Here is a 15,114-nt window from a genome sequence, read left to right as displayed (position 1 = left end):
TACATTAAATTTTCAGTTTATTTAAAATAATTAATCTGTTTTCCTTTCCTACTGATAAGGCATCTCAAGGGCAACTGGGGACGGGCAATAAATGCTGGCCAGCCAGCGATGCCCACATACCACAAAATGAATTTTTAAAAAATATATGCATCATGCAAATACTATTTAGGCGGGAATTATCCTGGATTTTCAGTGACTATGTCAATGTTGCTACATGATTAAAGAACTTCTCTCAAAATGCTTCAAATCAACAAATTATATTGAAGCACAATCATTGTCATGTGGATAATAAAGAGGCATTTGTATGCTACTTTTTGCTGTACTTTTCCATTTGCTTCAACACTGCACAGCACTCCATCTAGAGGTTCAACTGAGAAGTGAAGAACTCACCATGGCAGAAAAGGTCACCAAGAATTCCTGATCGATATTGAAGTATTTCACTGCTTTAACAATAGGTGCATCTAATACAGTTTCTGTATATAATACAGATATCCCTGCTTTCTGCCAATGAACAGTGCTATGAGCTGTCATTACATTTCAAGTATTTTCTAGAGAATAAGCCTGCAATTTAAAAGTGGCATCTAATCAACAAGAAGTGCTTTAACATTTGGCCTTATTGAGTTCAGGATAAGACCACTTTCTCATGGGGAAGAACTGAGCAGTGTAAGAGGACAGATCAGGTGAAACATAATGTCATCTTAGCAGCTAAAAAAATCGCACTTGTTACTCCGTACAACGCAATGAAAGATCAGCTGGTGCTATTAATGAATGTTCACTGACTTTCTAACAATGAATTAATACTAATTAAGAAGGCAGTGTTTCTGTTGGAAGAGAGACACTCATAAAAGTATAGACATGCAAACCTACCTTCACATGAGCTACAGGGCTTGTACCCTGCTTTTCATTTTTCAAAGCTGTGGGTGATAGAGCACCAGCAGGATTTGTAGGCTGTTGAGTAGAAGGGATCTTTGCACCCGGTGATACCTGCATACTGGCAAGCTGTGCTGCATACAGCTGCTGAAACAGGAAAGAACAAATCTGATGAGCATCGGCATTCTTTACTCACCTATAAGTTACCAAAGTTGAGTCAGTATTCATTCATGTAGTTAACATCACAGTGAAATGCAATTTGTTCCTATTTAAACCAATAGGTACCTATCAGGCTGCCTCTGATAGACAACTTGCCCTCATTGATAGCGATTGTAGAGAGATTGTGTTCAGTTTTAAACCTTATATATTGTGAAAAAGCTTACAAGTAACATTCTTAACTTCGAGGTATACATTTGTTTAGTTAGCTGACAAGTTACAAGGAATTAGTTATTCCATGAGTCACATGACAAGCTCATAGTTTTGCACGCTGACAGCATTATTTGCATTCTGAGGTTTGCCTCACGTCCCTTATCTCATTTACCATGAAATGTTGCTTTATTTCCATTAATGATTTTCTGTTTTCAAGGTGAGAGATGGCAGTGCTCATGAATAGAAGATGCTTTCGCTTTGCAATAACCGATACTCCCCCACTCTAGCAATGCTGATTCACATGTCCAGCCCCTTTGCTGTTACCCTTTGTAATTCTTTACCTCTCCTTGATACCCTGCTGCCTCTATTTGAAAAACAACTCTCAAAGTCGTCCTCTTCAACAGTCCTGTATGTTTCTTATGCTAAGGCTCTCAACTTTTTCCTTTCACTCAAGGTTCCAAAGTATCTGCTTTGTCTTTTTTTGTGGACCATCTAAGACATCTTCCTGAATGTGAATCATATGAGTAAATACAAGGCATTCTCCTAAAACAAACACAGCCTGCCAGATTAGGTAAAGGTAGCACAGGATGTCATCTGAACAGTGTGAAGGAATCTCAGGGGTTTCAGGTTTCTGTATTTGTTAATGTACTAGCATATTATTTCTGTTGCTATGGAAATACTAATGACAAAAATGTTCCTACAATGATAATGATGACTTCCTTTGAGTTGATGGTTTTGTTGTTCAAATGTTGGGAATGGTGTTTCTATGAATATGCCACTGTTCTATCACTTAGGATTGACAGCACAGAGACAGGTATCTGGTTGAGCAGATCTATGCCACGGTTCACACAAGTCTGGTCTCACTTCAACCTATTAACATATGCTTCTGTTCCTTACGTCATCAACTACTTATCTAGCTTCTCCTTGAATACATCCATACTATTCACTTCAATGCAGCAGCAAGTTTCACATTCTAACCACTGAGTAAAGTGAATAACCATGAAGAAAAAAATCAAATCCACCTTCTTGAACCCATCCCATCAGCCATTACTCAAGATATTAAAAGCAAATGGTTTCCAGCTTTGTCTCAACATTTCAGGTTCTGAGGAAGGGTCACACAACGTGAAACATTAACTCTGATTTCTCTCCATAGGTACTGCCAGATCTGCTCAGCTTTTCCAGCAATTTCTGGCTTTGTTTCTGATTTCCACCATCCACAGCCCTTTCTGTTGTTGTTCAGCATTTGAGGTGCCTCCCAAAAATATGTTATGTGCTTACAGACAGCTTCCATCATATTTACAGGAATACCCTACATAGAAAACCATCACTCTATTCCTACCCTGTGTCAAATAAAACAATTTTGCTCTTTAAATGACAGCTGCCCTTAGTGATTCAGAAAAGCCTTGCTCATTGGATTTGCATCTAATTGGGAATTGTGTAGCTCCGTTGAATTGCAGCTATTCTTTCAATCTGTCTCATCATAGTTGATGTTGCTTACTTTCACAGATGCTGGAGTCCTTCCAGTAACAAAAGTGAAATGAACCTCCATGGCCTGACATGGCTTTAAGTAGTTCAAACTGTGCTGCTAATGTGAACTAAAAGGTGTTATCAGTGACAGATGTCTCATTTTCAGTGTTGTGGGCTTGCTTTTGAAGCGAGGGGACAAGGAAGCAAAAATGCTTATAACGTACCCAAACAAGTACATAAATAGGTCAATGAGGAGTTGAATTTTTTCCTTGTTCCTAATATCGTACCTTTATATAATACTCGCTACCACCTGACTTTCTCTTTATTTGGTTCCCATCTCTCCTCCTTTCCTTCACTTGGAGGTAGAATTCGAACAATGAGTTACTTCAGACTTAGAATGACTCAGCAACATCAATTAATACATTGCATCTTCAACACAATAGAAGGTCCTTCAGCGTTCAGGTACAGCTGCTCATCAAGAGTGGAATGCAATGACTTCCTGCCCAAGATGAATAGGTCAACTCATTGTGTTAGGAATGTATCAACTTCCACTACATCAGTATTGCTTTATAAAAATAGCCTACCCTGTACAAATGGCTTTCCCATCATCAGTCTAGAATCTGGCCTGCCATGCCTTTGTGCGGCGCCCATGGACTCACCATTGAAAACATGGATAAGTGGGAGTGAGGAGTCTGCACACACTGCTTCTCCAATCACAAGCCATCACTCTTTCAAATTTTCTGCTGAGAGGCTCAGCAGTAATGTGAAGAAAACTAGGGGAAGGAGAAGGGGACGGTCGAGGGGGCATTATTTTCACAATACGTAGAGGCATTCTGCATCTACTTTAATAAAGGTAGCTTTTGGAATGTCACTGGCCTCATTGCCCTTCAAATCAGCAGGGTCCTTTCTCCCTCATTATTTGTTCATGATTCCTGCTGCATTGGCTTCCTTCCTGGAATAGCATGATGACCACTACAGTCAGGGTTCAGTGAGGACGAATGGCCATTTGACAGATCTTTGATACCTATGTAACAATACTTTGAAATGGATCAGCTTTCTTTCAGAAGGTGGGGAATATACTGCAGAAAGAGAATATGGAGAAAGGACACATAGTGAAGCAAATATTTAAGCAAAGAAGTATTTGATGTATTTAAAGTGCATATTGTCATTATACAACGTAAAATTTACACCTATGGTATTTATGAAGTGTAAGTATAGTCATGATCTTTCCTCCCAGTAGTATTATAATATACAGTGGCTTGTTGTGTTTTTCATAATTTATATTTGAATGACTTTTTAATTATACCAACCATATCACAATTATGATACTTCAAATTCTCCTTATAAAACATGACCTAGGTAATGGAAGTCAGCATTTACATTAGCCACCCTTATCATACACAATGCCTGTGCAGTTTTGACTGTAACTCTGCAGTTTGTCCCTCAGACATCCAGCTGCTTTACTGGGAGTATTTATTCTGAGGGGATTTGTGTATTTAAAGGTTGATAAGGAAACAGAAATAAGCAAATCGCAAGGGAAGTACACTGACTTAATAGTTTGCTGAGGGAGGCTCCAGCAGATGAACAAAAGCATTTTTCACAAAAGCATGTTTCAAAATAAAAATGCTTTTCATGTTTTGAAGTTACAAATATGAACTGCTATGAGCCAGATGTAGGACTTGCAGACTCAGAAATATTCCTGGGCTACCTAATGCATTCTTAATGTCGCCTTTCACTTACAATTGGCTATTGTTCTTGATCAGCACATGATACGCTTTAACAGCCACATAAATAGCCACAGTGTCTTTGTCTTAGGCCTATTATGATAGTACCTTACTGACTGTATTATCCTTGGGGACAGAGCAGGTCCCCATAGACTACTGATGTGCAGTTGGACCTGGGCAGCTATTGATTTAAAACCAGGACATAGCGAGCCAGTTTCCACCTTCTTCAGTGACTTGCTACATCCAAAGTCATGAGTATTGCTTTCTTTTGGCCTCGACAGATTATGCAGACTTTTATTATGTAAGCCGATACTCTGCTTTCATTCTTAACACTTTGTGTAATTGAAGCTTGATACTTTATTAAACCAGCAGTTTCACAGGCTGATCCTAATCATATCCTACACATCTAGTGTTATATTTACGTTACTGAGGTAGGTCTTTATAAGTTGTATGGCTGCTTGCTTTATGTTGCTGAGAAGACAATAGTTAAAAATGTTATAATTCCAGAACACAAGGCCTAGGCAGCTGGAGCATTGGCTGCCAATTGTGGAGTGATGACAATCTGGGATGTGCAAGAAGCCAGAATTAGAGGAACACAGATAATGTGTAAGGTTGTGAGGGGAAAGAAACTCACAAAAGTAGGAAAGTTGAAGTCTTAAAGTGATTTGAAAACAAAGATGAACAATGTTAGTGGTATGGTACAGATTCAGAGAACCAAGTTGTGATTCCACATTATAACTATAATGCTAAGCTTTAACTTTTCTTGCTCGTTTTCATGTTCTCATTATTAGTTTTCCTTTCTCTTCTCACTCTGACATAAACAGTAACTCTTTATAAATTTGTTGGAGGTGCAATAAATTCATTTTTAAGTGAGCAACTCATTGCCAAAAAAATGAATTCATTTAGCAAGGAAGGTTTACTAAAAAAGGGAAGAAAACAAAAATGTGCTGTGCCTACTGAACAAAAACTTTGACCAGCCCAATAATAGAACAATTTGTAGACGTGAACTATTTTCTTATAAGGAAATTAAAACTCAACGTTGTTTCATCACTTAATGATGATAAACATTTTGCAGGAAATATTTAATAAATCCATTTTCAATGCATTCTAAACTTATTAAATTTAGGGGCCCTAGTTTCCCATGACAGCTGGGGTGAGAGGCAGTTAAAATATAAGAAAATATTTGGGTTTTCTCCACTAACAAAACTGTGACAGTGAAATTTCAGATATAAATAAAGAAAAGAGCGTCCAAGTTGATTTCTGAACTTGTTCACTTTGTTGTGTTGACTCTAAACCACAGAACCTGAACTGCATATACCCAAGTATTGGTAATGTAACCAACATTTTTTAATAATACTAGCCCATTGGCAAAACATTGGAGAGGGCCTGAAAATGGACTATGAGAATCATAATAGTGCTCAGGTATTTCTAAATCATGGAGGGTCCTCCTAAACCACACAGCATCTTGAATTGGACCAAATTACTATTCCTTTATTGTCGCTTGGCCAAAAGTCCTGGAACTCCTTTCGTAATGGCACTGTAAGTGTACCTACAACAGTTCAAGAAGGTAGCTCACTACCATCACCATTTTGGGCGATTAAGATGGGCAATAAATGTTGGCCCAGCCAACAATGCCTTCATCTAAGAAATGAAAAAGTATGAAATATTAATGATTCAGCAATTAACCAGAAGTTTGGAAATTTTTTTTCTAAAGTTGCCTGTCTCCATGGGGATCCCAACAGTTGTCCAAAACTTGCTGCTTGAAGGCATGAAGCCATTAGTATCTGAGGAGTCATAAATGATACTGAGCAATAATGCACACTCCTGACCTTTTGATGAAATGAAGGTCATTGATGAAGTAGCGAAAATAGTTGGGTCTATGACTCAAACATGAGGAACTCCTGCACAGATGTCCTAACATTGTAATGTTTGATTTCAACAAACACAACTATAACTCTAGCCCCTAGAGATGTTTCCCATGATTTCTATTGAGTTCAATTGTAGTAGGGCTCCTTGAAGCCATATTTAGTTAAATATTGCCTTAATGTCAACAGCAGTTGTTTTCTCCTAATCTCTGAAATACAGCTTGTGTCCATATTTGGACCACGGTCGTAATGAGTTCGGATGCTGGATCTTGATGGAACCCATAACATCCGCTCGAGCCTAAAAGCAGTCACATGCATAAATGTTCATTGTCACGATGACCTTTATTCAGGACATCCTACGTTCAGTGGAGACATCTGAGGTTCCTTGCAGAATTGCTGCTTGCCACCATGGATAAACATAGACTACAATGATTCTCAGCAGGTGGCTATGTTCTCCTCTCGTTCAGCAGTTTTTTACTGCCATGTTACTTCTGCTCATTCATTCCATCTTGTGATCCGAGGTGGCTGCATACAGTTGCATCCATACCTTAGAGAAAATGGTATTGCGTATAATTCCTTGAAGCAAGGTTAGAGTCCTTTACCATCCTCCACTACATTCTCCATAGAGTTCAGTAAGCTTAATTGTCTCTGGAAGGCAGTACACTTTTATACTAATGCAGCAAGAACCAGTCAAAATCAATCAGCAAGTAACTTGATTATCCTTTTTAATCGTGCTACTGGGAGTCCATCCCACTGCTTGAATGTCTATTCAGCTGTATGAGTTAAGGGAGCATTTCAAAAGGGTTACAGTGGTGTCATAACAGCATGATTGAAGCTATTATCTACTCTCTTTGCTTACCTATAGCAATATTCGTGATATATGTGCCTTCAGTAAAAAGAAGATAGCATTAGTGAATGTCTATATCGTGGACAACATTGTGGAGACAAACAAAAGCATTCCTAGTTCAGAAAATGTGTGCTATGCATCCTTGAGTCAGGTCAGGTGTTAAAATGTCACCATAGCGATGATAAAATGCACTACCTGTGGCTGGTCAACATCAAATGCAGGACAGCAGTTATGTTAGCTGGTCACCTCTAAAAGCACCAAAAGCTTTGGGCACTTAATTGCCTAAAAAGAACCTCATGGGATCTTTGGTGGGGCAAAAACCAGCAAAAGATAGGGAGCTTAATTTGATACAGTGGTTTCACCCTTTTTTGGGTGGATGGAAGGGCTGTAACAGATGTAACAGCATCTGGCTACTTGTGTTCAATGACTGGTATGTTGCAAGTTAGTCAGAGCTACCTTCAAGCACCCTGGTAATCAATTGAAAGTACTGTTGGGCCAAGTTCTGACATTTTCTTCTACAACTTACCTCTCAATCCATAGAGTGACCATGTGTGGCCATGGGTAATTTTGTAAAACCTCCTGTCTCCAAATTGAAACTCACATCCCCTGGTCACAGGACCACAGACAATTATCATCATCTCCATGCTCGCCCAAAAGAATTCCAGGCTAGTGAACCTTTGGCTTCAAGCTGACATTTTTACGTGACCCAATCAAACTTCTGACATTTCTACACCTTCTATCTCTGTTACAACAATGAGATAATGCATTCTTGAAAAAGATATTCTGGCTAAAAAATTTCTGATGGTCTCATGGACCATAAACACAACCCCCCAACCACTCCAAAGACAGTTACTTTGGCACAATTTGGAGCATTTTTGTAGCCAAAGACCAAATACAGTGTCCTGGAGGAATTTGTGCAATTATCCTACTACACTCAGAGAGTGACAAACCCATCCTAACTCCACCACAGCTTTGTCTCACCATCACTTCATTAATATTCCTTCCTCTCCAAAACAATTGCAATAACAGCAAGATGTGGTAACTACAAAGGTGCAAATTTTTTCCTCTACCATACACAGTCCAATTCTCTGAATGTTCTTCCACTCCGTTTTCAAAATTCAGTATGTTTTTAAACTTGGGAGAAATTAGATGTTTAATTTGAACTAATGACCAAACTTGCAACCCCTGTATTAAGTATATCAAGTTGACTTCCATTAGCAACAATGCTCCAGATTAAGTATCAATCAAATATGATTTGCCCAATCCAGTTTGATCAAGGTCAGAACTAAAATTAATAATACTTTTTAATCTATGGAAGCTTGTCACTGATTAACATTATTCATTTCACAGCAATGCATTCAAGAGAATCATCACTGCGATGGCAAAGTATTAAGATGTTCAAAAGCTAATGGATGTTTGTCCATTTTTTTCCTTAAAATTTATCAAATTATATTTGGCAATGCCTTCTTTCATTTTCCCTAATTCAATGACATCTACAATATGACACAGTAAATTTTGCCAGCCTTTCACTTGCATTACTTATTTGACTTATATGGTTTTATCTGTCTCAGAGGCTCCAAGTACCACTGTGGGATATTACTTGTCCCTTCCCTTGTTTCCAGTCAGAGAACACTAAGATCGGATTTTGGACTATGACAGCAGGCATAGATGAGTTGTTGTGCAAGGACTGGAACACCAACCGTTATTCCTTTCATAAATATTTGATTAGATTAGATTAAATTACTGTGTGTAAACAAGCCCTTCGGCCCAACAAGTCCACACCGACCCGCTGAAGCGCAACCCACCCATTCCCCTACATTTACCCCTTTACCTAACACTACGGGCAATTTAGCATGGCCAATTCACCTGACCTGCACATCTTTGGACTGTGGGAGGAAACCGGAGCACCCGGAGGAAACCCACGCAGACACGGGGAGAATGTGCAAACTCCACACAGTCAGTCACCTGAGGCGGGAATTGAACCCAGGTCTCCGGCGTTGTGAGGCAGCAGTGCTAACCACCGTGTCACCGTGCCGTCCATCATGCCACCCACCATGCTTCTAGCTTGACAACTGTTCAGTGTTACGTGTTTGATATCTGAAATTTGCATGTGCAGAACCACAGAGACCCACTTCCTATCATACCAATCTACAGGATTGTGAAGCTCTCAAGAATGGCAGTTGCACAACATACTGTTTAATATTGTGACTATCACCAAATAGTGAAAATGTGCTGCATTTAATAACCGTCTGTCTGTTGGACAGCCCGTATGCGTACAGTATGTCACTGAACGGGTAGCAACAAATTCAAGTCAACTGTAGCAACTATTTTCAAGAGGGCAAAAAAAAATTCTGCAGCTGATTAAAGTCTTTCCAGGCAAAGAATCCTGCATGGAACACTGTAGAAGACAGAGAGAGGGAAACAGAGGAAGGGGATGGGGGTGGGAGAGTGGGGGACGGGAACCACACACACACACACACAGAACAAAGCATTTTGTCAAACAACACATCTTGTGATGTAAACACATATGTCTGCTATAGGAAACTTTATCACTTCCACATTATCAAGACACAAAAGGGGCTTTCTTCCACTGTACCTCGGGCAACTGCGGAGTCATCAGCATTGGAAATGAGAGCCTGATTAAGTTCCCACACAGATATGAATAGTCCTTCCTTTTTAATTTAATAGCTGCCTCTCTTCAACAGATTGCTAATTGTTTGTGACTGTACAAACAGAATTGTAATTCTTTTTCTTCTCCTTTTCATTTTTTTCAAGCTACCAAAATGCATCCTTTTTAGATGATATCCGCTGATGACTGTCAAATTCTGAAAGATTTCAGCTCACTCACAGCTGGGCAAAATAATGTTGCTGAATGAATATAGGATCCATTAAAGTTCCTTGCCCTCGCAGCAGCCAAGATGCTCTGCTGGACAGCTGTGGCCAAGGTCTATTTAAAAAAGTCATCAACTACAGAGAGTGATTTTGACCTCAATGGGGAGCAATGGAAAAGCATATTTTTATTCTCTGCCAACACAAGTTTAAAAATAAATATTTAAAGAGATCGTTTTCCTTTCTAACATCCTCCACGAAGTCAGTTCTGCACATAGATTAAGTTGTTTGCACTGAACAAATGTATTTGAAAGCACATATCCCTTTATGTGTGGAATTTATACTGATGTGTGAACTCCATTTTAACCCTTTTTTATGGTGCTTATTCTTTGGGAATTTCCAACAATAGCATCAGCGAGAATTGACCGCAAATAGCATTCTTTCATGCAGCTAACCGTGTTGGAGTATCAGGTGGAATTTCATGCATATGACATGTCAAAGCAGCTTCTGTAACAACCTGACTACATTAAAAAATTGCACAAACTCCATTTTACTTCTACGTGAACAGGTGAGATGGCCCTTTCATACACAGTTTGGATGCCAATACTATGCGATTACCCTTGTATTCTGAATTGTCATATTCAAAAGTGGGCCACAGCGAAATACAGACTGAAAACATCACTCCACAGGCCTGTTCCTTTAATAACTGCTATTTATTCTCAGCCAGCTCCACCTTTTCAGTTTTCCTTCATGACGTCTTCATGTATTAAGTTCACAGGTATCATCACAGTCCCCATCATCTAGCCTGGCTAATATTTAGTACTCTACAAAATCACTAAAATCACAGATTACCTGGACACTATTAAATCACTGTGTGATTTACCTGCACACAAACTGGCTACTGCCTTCATTACAACAGTGACTACATTTCAAACATAGTTGAATGATTGTGAAGCAGCTTATCAGGGCTTTCTTCGTCATAGCCTAATATGTAATGTTTCCCATTTCACAAGGAAAAACACTTTACTTCCATGGGCTCAAACTGATTTTTGCTTAACAATTTATGATTTCTCTGAGTATCTTCAATGTCAGAACAGAGCGTGCATTGTCACTTGATCTTCCTAGGGGAAGCTGCAGGACGCTAAGGAAGAGCAAGTAGTTCAACATCTAGGAGTCAATACCAGTTGCAAACTGAAAGAAGATTGTCTTGGGAAGAGTTAATGTGGAACAAAATAAAGTTTCCTGCTCTGATTGTCCATCATAATGGACTATGCACCAATATTTTCCGTACAACTCTAGCTAACAAGAAGCCCACCAAGTTTATATGTCAAATTGGATAATTATTATTTGAAATTATTTGAAAGCCAATAGAAAAATAATGTAAAAGTTTATTATCTACAATACAACTTGAGACTTATTTTGTCCGAACAAAATGTTATGATGGCCAAGTGTCTGCTTTAACAAACACAAATCCCTGTGCAGCTCAATATGATGAATGCGGTGTCAAAATATTTGCCTGAAAAATGTTTCTTCTTTATTCTTTGTTTTGGATTTAATCCAGCAAGGTTTTTTTAAAAAATATTCCAAATTAAGTCAAATGTGGATTCAGGAATTGGTATGGTGTTGCAATTGGCAATTTGAAGCTGCAAGAAATTTTCTCACGTGACTCCAGGACCACTGAATTGGCTGAGTAAATGGTTCGACTGCTACTCTTACATCAGTCACATGAAAATTTATTTTAATACATATCTTTTATATATGCTTGACTGTTAGTAGAGATGCAGAATATTGAGTGGAAAATTGCCTTCAGCGTTAAACTGTTTACAGTGGCATCAAAAGAGATGAAGAGAAACAAAAACTCAGTTGGTTGAGAAATGAGCCCAGACTAAAGAGACCAATGAATCCTGCAATTTTGTAGCCCACTGCCTTCACCTTTAGTGAAAGTGGAAGAGATTGCCATGCCAGAGTGGAACTACTGAGCGATGCTTCACAGAGTTGCTATCACATAGTTACTGATAACTTGCAATAATCAATCTGATTCATTGTGAGATCTTATGAATATTCCTGAGGGAAACCTTACCAAATAAGTATCAAGGTGTGTACCATCACCTCATGAGATGGAAGGCGTGTAAGTACAGTTGCATAACACTAGGCTGAAAATTGTCTTCAGTGGTAACATCAAATGGATATGAAGAAACCTACAGCCATTTTACACACTACCTAAAATAAATTCCATTGGATTTCAATAAAAAAGGTTCATTTACACAGTGCAAAATGGAGCTGCCAATATTAGATTAGATTAGATTACCTACAGTGTGGAAACAGGCCCTTCAGCCCAACAAGTCCACACCAACCCGCCAAAGCACAACCCACCCATACCCCTACACTTACCCCTTCACCTAACACTACGGGCAATTTAGCATGGCCAATTCACCTGACTTGCACATCTTTGGACTGTGGGAGGAAACCAGAGCACCCGGAGGAAACCCACGCAGACACGGGGAGAATGTGCAAACTCCACACAGTCAGTCGCCTGAGGCGGGATTTGAACCCAGGTCTCTGGTGCTGTGAGGCAGCAGTGCTAACCACTGTGCCACTGTGCCACCCGTATGTCACTGCTCATTTCATGCTACCATCCAAGACAAGTTTTATTTCATTAGCCCCAATTAGAAAAATGGTTCATATTATATGAAATGTAAGAACAGCTGCAACTTTGATAATATTTTCTTGCCAAAGCACTTAGAGTGACATTTGTAAACTTTACAGTAAGTACAATGTTGTGATATAATGTGCATGATTTTTCTCCATATATTAAAATAATTTATTTTAGAATTTGGATTTTGAACTTGTGGCATATGGGTTTTGGTCTTCACACGTGAGAAAGTTTAAGGATTAACTTGTCAGTATTTCTGGCGCCCTAATTTTTAAAACCAATATGAAGCAGAAGTATGTCAAGTGGTAATGAGAATTTGTTCATACTGGGAGAGTTTTACATAAGGATAGAGTAAACATTGAGGAGCATTGGCTTACTTTCTGATTGGAAGAATCAGGGTTTTCTTTTTCACTGACAGGAAGATCCCATAGCTTGAAAGCTTTTCTTTCATTTGGGCTTATAAGAGTCCTGGAGGTTAGAAGTATGTGACAGTTTCTCCTTAAGAAAAAAAGGTAGAAACATAAAACTAGAAAATAATCACAGGAATAGACCATTTTGCTCTTCCAGCCTGCTGATCATTCAATTCAGTACCAAGTTCCTGCTTTCTTCCATACTATTTGATTAAGTTAGATGTACATCTAAGAACTAATTCCTTCTTGAGCACATTCAGTGTTTTGGCCTCAACCTTGTGTTTTGTGACAAGAAATTCAACAGGTTCACTAGTCTCTACATGAATACACCTCTCCTCATCTCGGTCCTAAATGGCCTACCTGATATTCTTAGACTATGACCCCTGTTTCTGGAATCCTTATTCATCAAGAACATTCTTCCTGCATTATCCTGTATAGTTCTGTTGACTGTTATAGGCTTCTATGTTATTCCCCCATCCATTCTTCTAAACTCTACTATAGTCCTAACTGATTCAGTCTGTCTTCATCTGTCAGTCCAGCTGTTCCAGCAATCAGTCTAGTAAACCTTTGTTGCATTCCCTCCATAGCTAGGTCATCCTTCCTCAAGTAAGGAGTCCAAAACTGCACACAATACCCTAGGTGTTATCTTACCAAAGTCCTGTACAATTGCAGGAAGACAATCCAGCTTTAGTACTCAAACCCTCTCGCTGTGAAAGCGAACATTCTATTTGCTTTCTGCACCTACCTGCTTACTTACAGCAATTTTTCAGATAATTCAAAAATTAGGAAATAGGCTACTTCAGTATAAGGAATTTAGTTTGAACATTCCAGACCGGAACCCAAAAAGAGTTATTCTAAGTTCAGAAAGGCTAAGCTGAATTGTATGACTTATCAAGGAAGAGGCTACCAATTTTCCAAGACCAGAATTTGAAAGAAACAATCAAGTTAAACCTGCAGATATAATAGAGAAGCGAACTCTCTCGGATGTTTGAATACTGTAAAGTGATGGTTTTGTTAACAATGTTGTATTTTACAATGTGTTTTGAAATCTTTCAAATTGTGTTACATGTAAATGTCTTGGTTTATTCTGTTTTATCTTTTCTTTTGCATAATAAACTTCTGTTTTATTGTTGAAACCAAATCTACAGCATGTTTCAGTGAAAGGCCACCATGTTAAATAAAAAAAATCAACCTAGTCAGATTTCAGTCTGGAATCTGATTTGTCCAGTTGTAACAAGGTTTGGGATCATAGCAATGTTCAATATAAAATGCCTTGTTGGGATGCTCGAGAAAAAGAAATAGAGATATAAACAAAGCAAGCAAGCAAGAAAGAACTGCATTTATGTTGCATTTTTCAGAATCACCAGATGTTACAAAGTACTTTGCAACCAATTACATATTTCTGAAGTATAATCAATGCTGAAATGTAGCGAACACAAACAGACAATTAATGTGCAGCAAGCTCCCATAAACAGCAGCATGGTGGTGACTGGACAAGCTGCACTTTCGTAATTTTACTTGAGGGATAAATATTGGCCTATATACCAGGAATAACTCTGCACTCCTCTTCAAACTAATACTGTAGGATCGTTTATGCTCAAACATATAGGCATGATAGTTTGGTTTATGCTGAAGATAGCATATCTGACTAGGCAACATTTGACCAGCACTTCACTAGACTGATAGCATTGAAAGATGGTATGCAAAAAAATATGGGGAGCTTGACTTGAACCAAGTGTCTATACAAGATATAGTAAGATGCTCTTTGTAAAAGGTTTGCACACTAACGTTTGTGGTGCATTTCATTGAGGAAAAAAGATATCAGTGCTATGCAGATTAATTCTTAATTTTGTGAAGAACCCTGACTGAATGTAATCTCCAAGCATCACAGAGTGGGCAACAGCAATTTACATTTGCTCTGTGCTCAGTTACATTAACAAGCAAAACGAAAACTAAATAGAATTTTCCAGTCAGATTAGTCAACAGCTTTTTGACTATTTTTGCATGTCTCATATTTGTTACTTATCCTGAAGAGGAAGGCTGATTGCAATGACCTGACTGTATTTAGTGCATTATGTGA

At 38.6% G+C, this 15,114-nt stretch overlaps 1 protein-coding gene across 24 annotated transcripts in view; it reads right to left on the bottom strand.

The window, feature by feature from the left end:
- sox6 (SRY-box transcription factor 6) overlaps positions 1–15,114 on the bottom strand; it is a 636,702-nt gene that overhangs the window by 72,685 nt on the left and 548,903 nt on the right. For 22 of the 24 annotated variants that reach the window (XM_087996498.1, XM_087996499.1, XM_087996508.1 and 19 more), the window contains one exon: positions 868–1,017. In XM_087996498.1, the coding sequence (XP_087852624.1) occupies positions 868–1,017 (150 nt within the window). The remainder of the gene's footprint in view (positions 1–867; positions 1,018–15,114) is intronic. The other 2 variants (XM_087996501.1, XM_087996502.1) reach the window with 1 other exon arrangement.

Source organism: Chiloscyllium plagiosum, unplaced genomic scaffold (genome assembly GCF_037043375.1).
Source record: "Chiloscyllium plagiosum isolate Xiang-an unplaced genomic scaffold, Cpla_swu_hap1 HiC_scaffold_18, whole genome shotgun sequence".
NCBI classification, from domain to species: Eukaryota; Metazoa; Chordata; class Chondrichthyes; order Orectolobiformes; family Hemiscylliidae; genus Chiloscyllium; species Chiloscyllium plagiosum.
The sequence above is the reverse complement of the archived record's forward strand: the minus strand, read 5'-3'. Positions and strand labels throughout refer to the sequence as shown.